General features: G+C 43.8%; 1 protein-coding gene across 1 annotated transcript in view; it reads right to left on the bottom strand.

The window, feature by feature from the left end:
* Nucleotides 1-11,387, bottom strand: part of lmx1ba (LIM homeobox transcription factor 1, beta a) — a 66,673-nt gene extending 55,286 nt beyond the window's left edge. Inside the window, exons 1-2 of the mRNA XM_063211419.1 lie at nt 10,987-11,387; nt 10,159-10,345 (exon numbers count right to left, since the gene is read on the bottom strand). Of these exons, the coding sequence (XP_063067489.1) occupies nt 10,159-10,345; nt 10,987-11,125 (326 nt within the window). The 5' untranslated portion in view covers nt 11,126-11,387. The remainder of the gene's footprint in view (nt 1-10,158; nt 10,346-10,986) is intronic.
* Between the last annotated feature and the right edge of the window lie 5,312 nt (nt 11,388-16,699).

The raw sequence follows: 16,699 nt of genomic DNA, 5'->3' as shown, positions 1-16,699 counted from the left end.
CATATATTTCTTTGTTCTGCGAACTTCAATGAGCGGCGGCGGCGGGGTGGGCGTGAATCCGAAACAAAAAAAAAGAAAAAGAAAAAAGAACTAAAAAGCAAACTACAAGGCGGACAGTTGAGAAATTTCACGGCTGGATAGGTATGCAGTCAAGAGGGAGGAGAGGAGGGGAACGAGGGGAGTAGGGGGAGGACGGGTTGGGTGGTGGACACGCCAGTGCGACTGAAGGTGGCAAAGAGGAGGGCGCCACCAGCCAATGCTGCCGGGGACCACCTGCTGCCTCCACATTAGTTCTGACTGAGAGGAGGTCAATGATGTGGGGAGGGAGATGGAGGAGGTGCGGCTGGAGGTGCTGAGGAAGACTGGGTGAGGGGTAATGAGATTTGTCTCAGCCCATCTGATCCTTGGCCCTCACAGACTTCCAAAACAGTCAGACAAGTAAATAAACCCCCCCTACACACACACACACACACACACACACACACACACACACACACACACACACACACACACACACACACACACACACACACACACACTTAACACTGCTGCCCCTCCTACCCACCCATACCAGCAACACCTCTCTCGCTCTCACACACACACACACACACACAGCAGTCCCACAGCCCTCCTCTCCTCCTCACCCATACCCATACCAGCAGCACCTCCTCCTGTGTAAGACTCCCACTGCCTGAAAACAGATTACTGGGCTGGGCGTGTGCACAGAAGGAATGCACGCCACACGCTGGCCGAATACGAACAAGCGAGCAAGGGGGAGAGAGGGAGAGAGAGGTAGCAAGAGAGTGGCAGAGGAAGAGAGAGAGAGAGAGGGGGGGGGAGAAATGAGAGAAAGCAAGAAAACAAGTGAGAGAACGAGAGAGATGGGAGAGATACAGAATTGGCATCTGTTTATTTTTTTCTCCAAAAAAACACTACTACAAGGGTTCATGCAGTTCACAAGAGGCCTGAAACCAAAACATTTAAAACAATTGCTTTACAGTTTCTGTAATTCATTCATTCATTACTGAGATAAACTAAAAATTTCATTACTAATTTAAGTGCTCCTTTAACGCCTCTGTCTGCCGGAATGCATCTAATTCCTGACAGAAAAATTAACCGTTTTGAAGTACTTACTCACCAAACTTTTGTCAACGCAATATATTTTCATTTCAATTCATAGTCTATTTTTTGTCATTTTCCACGTCTTCAGTGAACAATGAGAGACAAAGAGAGGGTGCCTTGGCCTGGAATTTTCTCTTTTAACGTTCGCCTTCTTAAGGCTTGGCTAAGGTCCACCCTGCATACCCCCCTTCACTCTCCCCTACCCCCATTCACCTCATTCAGCAAGAAAAGATGCTGCTTTTATAGCTCCAATGCTAAAATTACAAAATGCATCAAAACATAATGTGGAGAGGGAGGGAAAAAAGCGTAGGCGCACTAAACTGCAACACAAGGTCCAGAGGAAATCATAAACTAATACACACACAGACAACAGGTTGCCTCGATCTCTCCCTACACAGAACACATTCATCACACTCTTCTCTTTAGAGTCAGAAGAGGGGGGGAGAAAAAAGGGGGATAAGAGAGGAAGATGGATGCAATATTACTGAAGCCAGGATCTGAGGGAGTGGAGTGGTGGAGGAGGAGGGGGAGGAGGAGGAGGAGGGAGAGAGAGAGAGAGAGAGAGAGAGAGAGAGAGAGAGAGAGAGAGAGAGAGAGAGAGAGAGAGAGAGAGAGAGAGAGAGAGAGAGAGAGAGAGAGAGAGAGAGAGAAACTGGCGAGTGAGTAAACTGACTGCAGCCAGCAGCTAACCACCAACTTGGCACTTATTTAAAGCAGCAAACATTAAAAAGGCACTGACACTGGACGATGAAAGGAACCCCTGAGGAATTCTGCCAAATCGATACTCTTGGCATTGCACAGGGGAGAGAGCCTTAAACGGTACACGACTGGCTTCAGTTTTTCCTCTCCCTCTCCCTCCCTCTCTCTTTTCTTGAGGAGAGGGGAGAGGAGAGAAGGGGGCAGCCTCTTGCTCACACTCCTGTTTCTTCTTCTCCCCTCCAGCCTCCTGTTCCTTCTCCTCCGCATAAGATCAGTCTCATGCTCGCCTGCTCGTGGAGAAGAGAAGAGAGAAGAGGAGAGGAGAGGGAGAAGGAGAGGGAATTCAGGAGGATGGGCCCGTGGGAGCAGCCCCCCCCCCCCTCCATCCTGTTTGGGGAATTGTTCTTGGGCACCTCTCCTTCTCTCTTCTTCTCCCTTTCTCTCTTTCTTTTCTTTTCTCTCCATTCTTGACATAAATAAGGGGATTAGGGGAGAGGGTTTCCGTCAGCTCTCCAGCGAGCACAAAGTGGGCAGGGGGGGGCTTAGTGTCACCGGCAGTTGTGTGTGTCCATGTGTGTGTGTGTGTGTGTGTTCAAGGGAGAGGGGAGTGGCCGTGGTGTGGTGTCACAGTCAGTGATTAAAGTGGGGGATCTGTGTCATCCAGCCACTGCGGAAACATGGGGGTCTGTGCATTAATCCCATTACGAGATGAAGAGACCACAAAAGGGATGGGGAGGTGTGTGTGTGTGTGTGTGTGTGTGTGTGTGTGTGTGTGTGTGTGTGTGTGTGTGTGTGTGTGTGTGTGTGTGTGTGTGTGTGTGTGTGTGTGTGTGTGTGTGTGTGTGCGGGTGCACAGGGGAGATCCCTTGTAGTGTGTTCAAACAAGACCGGGCTGAGTGAAGGAATGCATCAAACAAATTTAAAATGCAGTTTAATAAGCTGAGTACTCCATTGCTCAAATGTTTGTTTAAAAATTCTCCCCACACTGTCCCTTGACTAAAAGGCCATTTTATCCTGTCATTACACCGAGCGTCTCTCGGCGCACTGACATGGCATCGGCAAACAGCAATTCGGACAAGACTCTGGACGAGCGAAGCTGCGGTCAAGAAATGGTGAATCTGTCCTGAGACTACAGATATCACATGGACAGAAAGGTCTGCTGTGTGGGTCTAATGTTTGCTCTGCGGGTTATGCAGTGGAGGTGTCAGGCTGGTCAGGTTGCATAAAAAAAAGATTTGTGTGTGTATGTGTGTGTGTGTGTGTGTGTGTGTGTGTGTGTGTGTGTGTGTGTGTGTGTGTGTGTGAGTGTGTGTGTGTGTGTGTGTGTGTGTGTGTGTGTGTGTGTGTGTGTGTATGTGTATGTGTGTGCGTGTGTATGTGTGTGCTACTACACACCCAGTGCCGCTGCAGGCAGACTGGTAGGAGCCATGCGCTATGTGTAAAGAGAGTGAGGCCGTGAACAGAAAGAGGCCGTGTGTATGTGTGTGTGCGTGTGCGTTTGTGTGTGTGCGTGTGTGTGCGTGCACAAGTGTTTATGTGTATTTTGTGTGTGCAAGAGTGTGTGTGTGTGTGTGAGAGAGAGAGAGAGAGAGAGAGAGAGAGAGAGAGAGAGAGAGAGAGAGAGAGAGAGAGAGAGAGAGAGAGAGAGAGAGAGAGAGAGAGATGCATGCGTGTGTCTATGTGCAAGTGTGTGTGCGTTGGTTGTGTGGCCGTCCTCAGGTAGAGGTTGAATTTGGGGCCGGGCTGTGAAAGCCGGGCCCCAGGTACACAGCACCCGTATGGCAGCACTTGCCACCCTCTTGTCACCCTCTCCTCACACCAGGGTGCCAGTAGCAGCAGCGTCGGGTAGGATGGGGTGCGGGGAGGCCAGGGGTGCTCATGGGGCGGTGTGCATGTGTGGACAGGCATCGCAGGCCCAGGGGACGGGAGGAAGGCAAGGTGCACCATGGAAGACGCTGGAAGCAAGCGTCTTCGAGAGAGAAAGAGAGACATAGAGAGAGACACAGGGAGAGGTAGACATACTGTAGTGTGGAGAGAGAGAGGGAGAGGGAGAGAGAGAGAGAGAGAGAGAGAGAGAGAGAGAGAGAGAGAGAGAGAGAGAGAGATGGATGATTCTGGAGTGCTTGGGGGCCAGCGAGTGTATTTCACAGCCACACTCCAAACGCCCTTGCGTGGGGAGAGCGGCCTGCTCTCATATGCATGTCATATAGGTGGTGGTGGAGGGGGGAGGACACTAGGCCAACACTGAGGCCGGACTACTTGTGCTCAGTCAGAAGTTGTTTTTAGAGAAGTGTGAAGACTGGAAGAAATACTGACGCAGCATTTTCCCCAACAGATAATGGTCGTCTTCCGATCTTTCCATCCTTGTTACGAGTACAGATTGATATGCTTGAATAGAAACCACTTTTGTTTGCTGCTATTTTGTGATGTTTGGGGATCACGGAGAGTAACATTGTAGTACCACATTTTTCCGGACTAGTTGACACAGAGTACCTGTCTCAGATCTGTATCTACTGTACAGTAAACATCCTTGGGATTTTGTCTTGAACAAAGACAAAATCAAGCCTTGTTTACTTGTAGATGTAACTTTACATGTCAAACATATAACATAATCCTGACCATCTAATGACCTTATAAAGTTATCGTATTACATTTTGAAGAAATGCAATAGCACAAGGGGCTATCAGAACATTATTGCAAATTTAAGACCTACAGGTAACTGTGTGCTGTGAATGTATATATTAAGTAATGTACATAAAACTTCTGTGTGACTGACAGAGAAATACGGAGCAAGCAAATTAATATATTGCAGACACGTCCAACTAACCCCAGGAAAAAGGATGACATGAATACGGAGATCATGTATTCACACAAAACTTTCATTAAATCTTTGACACGTGATAGCCACAACACTGATATGTCACAACAAGCACGTAAGGACACAAGTGCTACAAGGGAAGACATTTGCACCCGTAATGCAATTAAGAATGAGTGAAAGAGGCTTCAGCAGAATGACTGATTGCTTCATCACATTTGGGGGGAAAAAATGAGAGAGAGAGAGAGAGAGAGAGAGAGAGAGAGAGAGAGAGAGAGAGAGAGAGAGAGAGAGAGAGAGAGAGAGATGGGAGCAGAACGGAATGGAGCGGGATACGTTGATGATGAGAAACCCTATACTTCCTTACGGAGCATGCCCAGACGCACACGGCATAGCAGAGAGCCACTCAGCCAGGGGCCTCAGACAAGCTCCAGCAGTCTCTCTCTCCTCTCTACTGTCTTCCCAGCATGCACCACATCCCCAAGGCAGGCAGACAGACAGAGGAGCTAAACGTACGTACACCTCAGCAAGCGCACTACACTGTGCATCCCCAAACATAGTCCGTTCACGTCCCGCCACTATTACTCACTGCATGCCGGGGCAATAAAGAGCATAGCTCATATGATATCTGATATTGGGCCTCCACCGCAATGCTTTATGTTCACAGTATTATACCTGCATGCATGCTTTAACTTTTCTCCTATTTACCACTTGCAATGGTTCTGCATCTGGTGCCTATTGAAATATAGCTTTTCCAAGAATCCACAAATTTTAACATGATAAAGAGACAACGCATGAGCAGTCATGCACAACACATTTACTCATCCAATGTATTACACATATGGTTAAGCTACTGCAGGGCTACAACATGATTCTCAGTGTCTCATTAGTGCCTATAGTTTTGGATGACAACATTTTACAGTTTATTTTTTAAAATACCAAATATAATATCCACAACACAAAATGAAAAATATCCCTAAAGCAATTCAAAGTGTAATAACAATGTTAACATGTTGTAACAGACTTTTCTGCACTATACCTAATTGCATGCAACACTACAGTAAAACTAAATTGTCTGAACAATAAAAACATCAGCACTGTCTTTTCCATTGGACAGCAGGCAAGTGGATATCTCTTGACATGTTGTGGTGGCGTATACAGGGCCAGAGGTCAGGGACTCTACAGGGCCTTCTAGAATGCTGATGCCAAGCTGTGGTTGGCTAGATCAAAGGAGGGATCACCTGCACCGCAACATGACTATCATGGTGGTGGGCAGCTTCATTTTCATCAAACTCATCGATATCAGTCATTGGCTGCATTTGATTAAAAATACACCAAAAAATAATTGGTGACACAGAAGAGCCATCAGTCTCCAAAATAAAAAAGACAGCATCCAGACACCATCACAGTAAAAGCAGTTTGAAAGACACACACGCACACTTGGGTGTTTTCCGGTGTAGACTCGAGTCTAAGCAGAGGTTGAGAAAATATGAGGTCTCCTCAGGAACGAAGAGAGGGGGTGAGAGGCCTGGCTGGATGGAAGTGGAGGACAGGAATAGTTAGAGGCTTGAGGAAGAGGGTGCAGAGAGAGGGGGGAGAAGGAAAGATAAAAATGGAGAGAAAGAGAAAAGAGGGGGTCTAAGAGGTGAAGAGAGAGTTCATCTTTCCCATAACATTTCTATCAGTGGGATAATTAATTCTTAACTAAGCTTTAATTTACTCTGGATAGCTAGGAGTGGGTCTGTTGTCTCAGTAAACCGAGGCCTATTTTTCTGTGCCGCGGCAATCTAAACATGGCTGGAAGAGACACTCGCACCAGAGGGAGTTTAGACCTTCACACCGCTCAAGCTCTGGAATTTCAGCGTTCAGGCGCAACCATTCAGTGTATTCTTCCTATTCTTTTTTTTGTTCCCCTCGCTCTTCTCTTATTGTTGGTCTCAGGCCACTTCTGCAAAAGTGTCTTGCTTTCGTAAGGTAGAAAACCACACTTGTGCTCTCGGCCACACTTATCTGCGCTTGGCGATCTCCAAGCTCATGCTAAAACAAGGTTGGCCGAGTGTACTGTCACAAGCAGTCATACTCCCTTGCACCGCACTGAGAAGCCACAGACAGACCATGCTCGACGCAGGGACACAGAATTCCACTGCACTTTTCAAAGGAAGTCTCCTGAAGGGTATTTTGGTTCCCTGTGTGGCTTCCAGGAGACATTTTGAGGTCAAATTGTTTTTTTTTTCCCAAAAAAATGTTTCCCGTTTGTGTCTCATTATAGTATATGTGCCTTCTTTTTCCTTGAGAAGTAAAGTTCTCCTCAACAAAAATGACAGCGAATACAAAGAGCCAGAACAAAAAAAAAACAGCTAACCTTTAATTACTTCTTAAATGAGAATACTAATATCTCTAAGTCCTGAGGTAGACAATTAAAACATTCCTCTCCCTCAAAAACAAACCGTTCAAACCAACCAACAAAGCCAACTTAACACCCAATAAAAAATGACTCAGACTGCTAAAAATCCAGCCACAAAAAAGACAGCAGTCACGAGTAAAGATGGCTGCCATTGATATGACATAACAGCACAGCAATTTCCCAGATTTACAATCACACAGGGACAGAATAACAGCGGGGGTTGAAATTGCCCAATTTTGTCTAACTTTGCTCCTGTTTGACACCTGTCCGTCACCAATCGAACGGAAAACGCCTCCACAACAAACACCACTAGTACCCACACAGAGGAAGGGTGGATGTTTTATTTTTCAATTCAACAGAGGACACCTCTAAATAGGAACAACAGCAATCAACAACACAAAAAAGAAATGCCACCTACGGATTAAAAGGTGTTTTGACTGCAGATGAAAGAGCTGTGAGCACCGGGCTTGAGTGATTTACAGTGTGGATAATAACAGGCTGGGGCATATTGTCTGAGCTGGGGAGATGGAGCCCGCCAAGGCAGCAAGCCTCCATCTTCAGCCTCTGGCAAGTTTGTGGGCTGACTAATGTGTGCTAAATGAGAGCCATAAAAGTCAAAATGGGTGTGAATTAGATCTGTAAATAATCCACCGCTGTAAATAAATGCAATTTTAACAGAAGTCAAGGGAAAATAGAGGGGAAAGTAGTGAAATCGGAAGCGCCGGGTCGTGCTGGACTTGAAGTGTGAAAACATGGGGGGATATGGTACCATTGGTAGGTGGGAGGTAAAAAAGGCCCTTTTTTGCATTTGAAGACCTACGCATTCACAGTCGGCCTTGTCTGATTGGCTGAGGCCCAAGAAACTGTCCAACCAGCGACAAGCTCTGTGCCTCTGTCGTGGCATGTGAGGCCATCGTGCATGGTAAGCTATCTGGGAATGAAGAGATCGAACTGCTGCAATATGTGCAAGCATGGAAAAATAGGAAATCATTCCTTGCTCTGACTCACACACTATTACATTTGAAATCTGAAGGCAGAATGAATCATTTATAATTTAAGTATTTTATCAGCAAGAGGAATGCCAAAAACCAATAGGCCTGCATAAATCTAAATTAACTCTAATTAAAAATTTAAATCAAGTTTTAAATTGTTTATGAATGATAGATTACAGTGAAAATTGCAATTACATTTTATTAGGATTTTTATTTCATTGTGTTTTACATAATGTATGCATTATATTTCATTAATTCTAAATGATTAATTGATAACTTCGTGCAGAGTGAGATCTGAGGTGTGTTACTTTTGTGTGTGACTCCATGTGGACTAATCATCCCAGCACACAATTCAATATTTACAGAACAATTTCAGTAAGCCAGTAAAAAGGTGTCAAAATTCCCTTGGTTAAATTTGGCAGTGTTATAAACTTGCTGGAGAGCGCTTTGGAGCTCTTCCAAGGCAGGTAAGAGAAGCGAGATATATTTCTAGGCCTAACCTACTGCGGGAGTCACCGACACCGCACCTCCAGCGTCTCTCAGGAGATGGAATGCCGAGGCGCTGCTATGAAATTCCCATTGTTTGGCCAAACTGCTTGCCATCATGTCGGGCGAAGCAGTCTGAAAGGGGGACAGGCCCAGTGATGCGAGCCGATGGATGTCGTCCATTGTCCGTTGCCAGACTTCTAGCAGGGAGCGATAATGTCGCAGTGATTGAAGTAGCGATGTTTAAAGCCCCGAACAAAAAGTCCTTAAAACTTCTTGACAGGCATGAAGCGCACCCATGCAGCGCGAGGGGGACCGGCGACACCCCACTGTCACACACTGGCCACACTGTCTGCGCTCGCGTCTAAAACACAAACTTAGCACCGAGGCCTGTGTGCCCGAATATGAGTCAATATTTTATCACCAAATTCAGATATATTTGTGAATATAATAGACCAACCCAGTTTGAAAAAAAAACAACAACAGTAGGCTTAGGATACAAACACACACCTTGCGCGTAAACACAGTGCGACGCCAAAATATTTCAAACAAGGCCTACAACAATACTGGGACGTCTAGCCACGCAAACGGATGCTTGCGATGCAAAAGGCACCTTCAGATTATACGAGAGATAGGCTATATCTGTTTTTAAAAGTTGCATGGGATAGGTTTTTTTTAGAGCTACACCTAGGCCTAATTAAGCGATATTTACAATGTTCTTGATTACCATCCATATTAATATTTTATAAGTTTCCAAGGACATGAACTCCATGCGTAAACAGTGCACGTTTTAACACCAGCAGTAATTGCAGTGCTATTGAAATATTATACAGCAACCAATCAAAATGATTTAATATAGAGATAACTGTAAACAATAATAATAATAATAATAATAATAATAATAATAATAATAATAATAATAATGCAGAAGTGTTGTGCATGGCACAATTTTTTTTTTGTAAAGCAGCTAGTATTGGAGGCATATTTTTTGTATTGTAGGCCAACTGCTATTCTGCGTATAACAGAAAAAGAAATGTGAACAGAAAAAAGACTAGGCTAATACAAATATCAGACGAACAGTGGCCTTGGTGAGAGTCATGTGAGTGAGATCATGTGGGTTTCACCAGCAGATTATTTGAATACAAAAACGTTCAGGAGAAATATTCTATAGGCCTATCAGAAAGGCTTGACAACTTTGCGAGTCTTTTAAAATATATATTACGACCAAAATCAACACAATAATTGCCAATGCCGTGCCATGGCTTTTTATTAAGAAATTAAAATTCATTAATCATTTGAAGGAAAATAAAGAAATTCCTAAATATACACTAGTCTAATTAGCCTAGGCCTACACGGTAAAACAGACGATTAATTATATGCTGTGTTTTTTGTAGACTGGGTCTATCAAATTAAAATTAACTAGAAATAGCTTGCTATAAAAAATATTTCAATTAGATAATTTTGCCCATTAAAAATGTTTTGGAAAGTATGAGTTCAAACACCATCCCCAGATTGTAATAAAGCCTAAAGATAGTCACAGCAGATACAAACACGCGCATGAGCAAAAAAGGTAGCCAGTGTTGGCAATATGCGTAAAGGTGTGAGAAAAGGAAATGGTAGAGGTAGGGAAATGTTCTTACTGTTGGTAGTCTAGTTTGCAGTATAGTTTTCGGTCTCGGTAGTAACAGGTCGTGGTCAGCGGCTGTTGACACACGGCGCACTGCAAACAGTCCTCGTGCCAGGACGAGTCATTGACGCGCATGAGGAACCTGTCTGAGATGGGCCTTTGGCATCCCTCGCAAATGGTTGGGTGGTGGCACTCGTTACCTGGAAGAATAAAAGTACAATGTGTCAAAATAAATAGGCCCTATATCCACATTCGAGAGAGAAAGACGTGGGGAGGGGGGAGAGGGGAGAGAGGGTAGGTGAGAGAGTTCAGGCCTCAAACGGAGAAGCAGGTTAACACGTAAGTAGGCTAGTGGCTAAGTAAGTAGCCTAACACCTGATCTGATTATGTTTTTGATACCCTGTAGGCCTACATCACATTATACGAAAAAGATGCCAGTGTGTGATGACTAACGGGGTCATAACAAGGAAATGTTTTGGCGTTTTACGCAACTCCACTCACACGACACGAATATCTGACATTACTCAGGTGTTAATGTGTAAAGGCTACTTGTGGAAAACGTGAGTACTTTGGCTTATGAAATAGAACTGATAGGATTTGGCAACCATTAAGTTCTAAATTGATGCCATGCATTATTAGCCTTGCCAAGTGTACAGGCTATTGGCTACTAGTCCCATTAACTCATGTCATAGACTCATGATACACTTGTGTGTAAAACTGCATCGCGCCATAATTAAAGAACAAATCCATTATTAATTGTAGGATAATTGTTGTTTTCTATGCAGATAGGCTACATTTATTAATGCAAAATATGAAATGTAGCCTGGCTGTCAATACTCACCCAGCATAACACCCAAACTCGCTGGTCCTGTCCTTATGTGATCTTCGATTTTAATGCCGTCTAGCATCTTAGCACCGGTGGAATGAGTCCTCGTCGAGAAATGCTTCTCCGTTGACCTAAAACTTGTTGCAATGTCCATTAGATCTATAACTTAGTATGGGCTATTCTCTCCTCCAGGTCTTAAGCGTAAAGCCTTCAAGGAAAAAAGTTTTCCCAACAAAGGAAGAAAGCCCCGCTGTCCTTTTAAAACTGATTCAGAAAAGCGTCAACACGTTGCAAAATAGCTTGAAAAAACTTATGCAGAACACACCATGTCGGCGCAGGATAATATAGGCCAAGTTTAGGCTGTCAGCTGTTCGCTTAATTTTGATTTACGGGTCCCTCTTTGCTGCAAGACCGAAGCAACATCAGCCCCAGCGATGGGTTGAGTGTTTCCGGAGAGAGATTCACGTTCGACCCAAACGTTGTAGAGTCGACCCAAACGGCGAGATGGCAAAGTAAGGTGATTATATCCAGAGATGACAAGCTGAGGGGTGTCCAGAGAAGATCTCTGAGATGCAATGTTGCGCTCGAGAGCGAGGTGTTTTGAGGAGTTGAGTACCGTGATTGAACTATCTGCGGAGAAACACCCTCCCTCTAACCTACCTCGCGTCACTTTCCTGCGCTTTTTTGACTGGCTCGTGCGGATGCTTAAGAAGCGCACCGCCTCCAAACGCTGTCTAGAGCGAACGAGTCCGTTCAGTGCCAAGGAAGGAGGGGATTAGACCAAGTCTTGGATCAAATGAATAGCCAAGCAAGAAAGCACATATAGCCCTCAATAACCATGCTATAGGCTACGCAGAGCAACTGCACCAACGCTACAAGACATGACCAAAACATAAATAGGCTTGTTTTAAGTGGTGTGTATATGAAACTACAGCAGTGTTACAGGCACTACTGGAGCTTGCCATCACACTGAGTAGTGGAACTTATGTTCTCAAATGACATCAATTGTGCACCTTATAAGAATTGATCAAAAAGGGCATTGTGTATTTCTGAAATACACTTCGGAATAAGGGAATAGTCATATGGTAGGGCCTACCAAGCTTCATATAAGGCTATTGCACTCATACAACTCATACAACGAAACTATTCTTTATCATTGAGACGTGAATATTTTGGGAAGAAACTAAATATGTATTTGTAACAGAATTGTAGGTCTATAGCCCATGTTAAAATAAGGCCTTTGCTCACACTTATGCCTGAAGAACTAAATGGACTAACAGATATATGTGCGAGCATGATTAAATAACACACACACACACACACACACACACACACACACACACACACACACACACACACACACACACACACACACACACACACACACACACACACAGTGTGATTAATATAGGTTAAGATTAAGATAGCGGCGCATTTGGAATGAAATAGCTGATCCTTGCTTCTTGCTTTATCTTACTGAATAATCCTCCATATGGATGGAAAGGTAGGCTACCCTGTGTAATAAAATCATAAGGGCCGCGTTCTTTGTTCCCCGATTGTGCTAAAATTCATTTGATAGATATACATCTTCGAAGAGTAATATCGAGTGCAAACAAAGGGGACTTTATATTTTTATTACTTTTCTCATTAGGATTCATTCTTGTTTTAATTAACTCTTGGTCGCGAAAACTCATTTACATAAGTGCGCGGTATAGTCGATCAAAGGTGCACTTACATTCGTCAATGAGATGGACATGTATTTGTATTTGAATAAAATGTTAGACTGTTTTTTTTGTTGTACTTGTCGATACAGACCATTTAGGTTAGATCAGTATTTTCATATAATCATGGTAAACCATGGAAAGGCTGGAGATACGGGCGCAAAACAGGTAGGCTATTTTCTGGTCATACGCGTAAGAGCGTTTATGGTGAGGGAGAGTTCCAATTTTTACCTCTCCAGTTTGACATTATGTTATGGCGTCCTCTGAACTCATAATAAGGTAATGGACACAAGCTTTAAACCCTTAAAGTTGTAATAACATAATAATAGTAATTAGGCTATTGTAATAACACTATAATAATAATAACATTATACATGGCCTTATTGCAATCGTTGCTGCATTTTATTTAAACTATTGTAGGCATCACCCCTCAACACATCTTAAATCACGGAGATTAATGGCAGAAGCAACCTTACCTATGACAAAATGGTGTGTGTGTGTGTGTGTGTGTGTGTGTGTGTGTGTGTGTGTGTGTGTGTGTGTGTGTGTGTGTGTGTGTGTGTGTGTGTGTGTGTGCGTGCGTGCGTGCGTGCGTGCGTGCGTGTGTGTGTGTGTGTGAGAGAGAGAGCTGGTCCCTAACTAGTGCAGTAACAACATGTCTCCCGGGTATCACTTTCCCCGGCCTCTGGGGCCTTTGTACGGCGCTTAGCTATCTGAGCGCAGTTTAAGTGGGCTCATTAGCCCTGCGCGCGTTACATTCGTCATACGTTACATGTTGCGCCCAAAAGTGACTCCCAGCTCGGAAAGTGGTTCCCGTTCGGTGTTTTTACATGTATCCCTATGGCTGAAAAGCACACAGCGAGCAATGGTCATGGAATCATATTCTGAGGCAGAACCAAGCCTTCAATTAGTCTACAAGTTATTATGGGGTTTGGGCATCGCGCAGCAGTATGCAGGGTCAAAGATGCGTCTGTGCGGCATTTCGTGCAATTTGAGGAGGAGTTGTCCTGACTGCGTGAAATTAACTGTAAACACGGTTGAGGCCAATTAGCCTGTGTCATTAAACAGCACTACCCTTAATGGGACGGAGAGATAATTTACCATTTACGACTTGTAATATGCGAGATTTGGAGGGGGAAACAGACTATAAACTTTGCAGAATATCTGTACCATAGCCTATATCAAAAATAGGTAGCCTATCCGCAGTTGAATAATTTGCGGTGCAAAATACCTCGAGAAATAAATCTCGAGCTGCGGTTTACAAATACCTTTCATAGGAAAGAAAAAAATAAACATTCAACTTATATTAGTGCAATGCGTAAAACGCACGCCACCACATTACGCTTTTATTTAGATTTAATGTAATAATTGCAATAGTTTTTGTCTGTGTGAATATAAAACGACCATAGGCTATCATTTATTTAAAGACTCGCGGATAGTAAGGCAATTTGCCCATCAATGGAAATAGCGATGTGAAAATCACGCGAATCATTTTCTCATCCGCAACACCGAAACCAGCATCATACAATACACGTGAATTTTGAGGACTCCCTAGGTCATTGTACAAACACAATTTCTGGAACAATTTAGTTATCTTTTAACACATGTACACAGATGCATCTCCAAAGACAACCGATGGAAAAGCCTTACGTGAACGATAAACAAAGCAATGATGACTTAATCAAACCAAACTTCCACGTTACGTTCGCACCCACCTCATCTAACCAGCAGCGCTTCACCTCTGGGTCCACGCTTTGTGCCTGGGTGATGAGGGGATGTTGGGAGAGTCATGGATACCTCAGCGTGTGATCAGTGGGGCGAACCATTGACACGTGTGCGCGTTGCGCCCTCTTGCGTCTCGCCGCCGTCTGTGCGTTTCCACCGTGACCTACTATTTCTAATGTAATGTATCAAAAAAGTAAAGAGAAACTTAACCAACATCCATACCGTTATGGACATCCGGGCTGATTGCAATCTGATCGACTGTGCCAATTGAAGTGTAATTCTAGTTAACGCAATGTACCTCGCCATTTGTAGGCCTATTGTATAGACTCCAAGGCAATCTATCTGGATTAGTTTATTGTCCACTGCACTGTGCACGGAGCTGGTACTCCAGGAAAAGTGTACATTTGAGCTGGCTTAATGGCCGTTTATGTTGGAAGTAAGTGCGCCTACGTCATTGACTTTCGAAGTGTTTCATAAAACACGAGTCGCAGCATGCCCATAAAGTCCCTCGGAACGTAATTAAATCTATCAGATGTTAATGGTTAACAGACTAATGCAGGGAGGGCAATGACTTCCAAACAGAAAATAATGGGAAACCTATTCAGTTCAACTTTGATGCAGGTGCTTGTAATTGGTCCCAAAAGTGCACGACTGCAAAGACCTCCATCCTATTCTGAGGTTTATCCACAAAAGTGTTCTGATTAAAATATAGGAACGATGATTTAACCACTGTTGCCATCCTGTGCGACCACAACCGTTTTATCTGGACAACCTCAACGCCAATGGATAATTCAAATACGCAACGAGTTTGACCATCGCCATGACCAAAAGCAACAGGTGCGAAGTAGCCCATTTGATTTAGGGGAAAGCTATTTCCGCTTTCTATCTTTATCATGGCCAGATCACCAAGATTATAAATTAGGCGGGCTTTGGACCGAAAACAGATGTAAGAGCACGACCAATTCACCCCAAAAGGATGGACGTCCAGACTTTAGGCCCAATGGTAGCTTAGGCTGCGTTTATTTCACATATTTTGACAACTGAAGTCAGCTGCGTGACTGCCAAAGCAGTAGAACCAAAGAAACTCAAGAGGAAGAACAATCTCATGGCGGGGAATGCATTGGCCACGGTGTAGTACGGGGGCGTTGCCTGAGGACACGAGTGGATGGAAAATTAACTCCCTTGCGCATGGTCATTGGTCATCCATCCACGATGGATGCCATTTTCGTACTCCGTAATTTGTGGCCAAGTAACGGCAGCTGTTGGTCAGCAGTAATTGCTGGGGGTAATTAAGGACAGCTGACAGACATTCACGCTGTCCTATGACCTGTTCCACAGTGAATAACATTTCCGTACTCCCCTCGCCATCATTTCCTACTACGCTGTTATGACGTGAGTAAGCCCTCTTGTCTCAATCCTCTTTGGTAGAACTAGGCCTAGCTGTTAATGCAGATGTTTTTTTTAAATCCAAAACTAGGCTAAATGTATGCGTTCCGTGCCCTTTTCCTCTCCATGTCTAAATTATTTTTTAAGTCAGATTGTCAGATAACAAGGCATGGAAATGCATAATCTATGGCGGACGTGGACACCTTTGCTTCATTTTGAAATGTCAGGTAATGTGCATTCATAATTTGTTACCACGGTGTTACAGGCTTATTCGACGAAATAATGAAAACATGCATGTGACGAAAAGCAAAAGGGAAAACTCAACGATATAGTGTCCAACATTGTTGCATTCAAGGCAGGAAAACATTTACGATTTTATAAAACTTATTTTTTTAAGTGCGCAGCAAAATTGTATGATGTTGTTTATTAAACTTGTCACTTTTTATGCCTGCGTTGCACAAAAAAAAACTTTTTAAAAAGCAGCATGTTGCATTTAGTACATTGTAGATGGAGGTTTGGTGTGTTTATTGAAACATTTCTGGTAGTTGTAGCCTAAATTCTAATTGCTCGCAAACGCCATTTGTTTAATTCCCAGCTCTTTCAAAGATAGAAAAAAGACGCCTCAACGTAGGCCTCACCAATTATTAGACGACATGTCATCATTGTATAATGGCCACATATGTGTTGTTAAGGGCTTTTTATAGACTAAATATTATATGTGTTTGGAATACACACAATTGCACACGCACAAACACATGAATCCGATAGTTTGTCGAGCAGACAGCAATGCAATTTAATCCCATGGTCATAGGCGTAACGAATGGGTTCTCTAAAGACATTCTTGAGCTGTCCAAAATATAGGCTATGTCAGCAAAATAGGCATCAGGAATGCGACG

The sequence above is a fragment of the Engraulis encrasicolus genome, chromosome 11 (genome assembly GCF_034702125.1).
Source record: "Engraulis encrasicolus isolate BLACKSEA-1 chromosome 11, IST_EnEncr_1.0, whole genome shotgun sequence".
Classification (NCBI taxonomy): Eukaryota; Metazoa; Chordata; class Actinopteri; order Clupeiformes; family Engraulidae; genus Engraulis; species Engraulis encrasicolus.
Note: the sequence above shows the minus strand (reverse complement) of the source record. Positions and strands in the feature narration are given on the sequence as shown.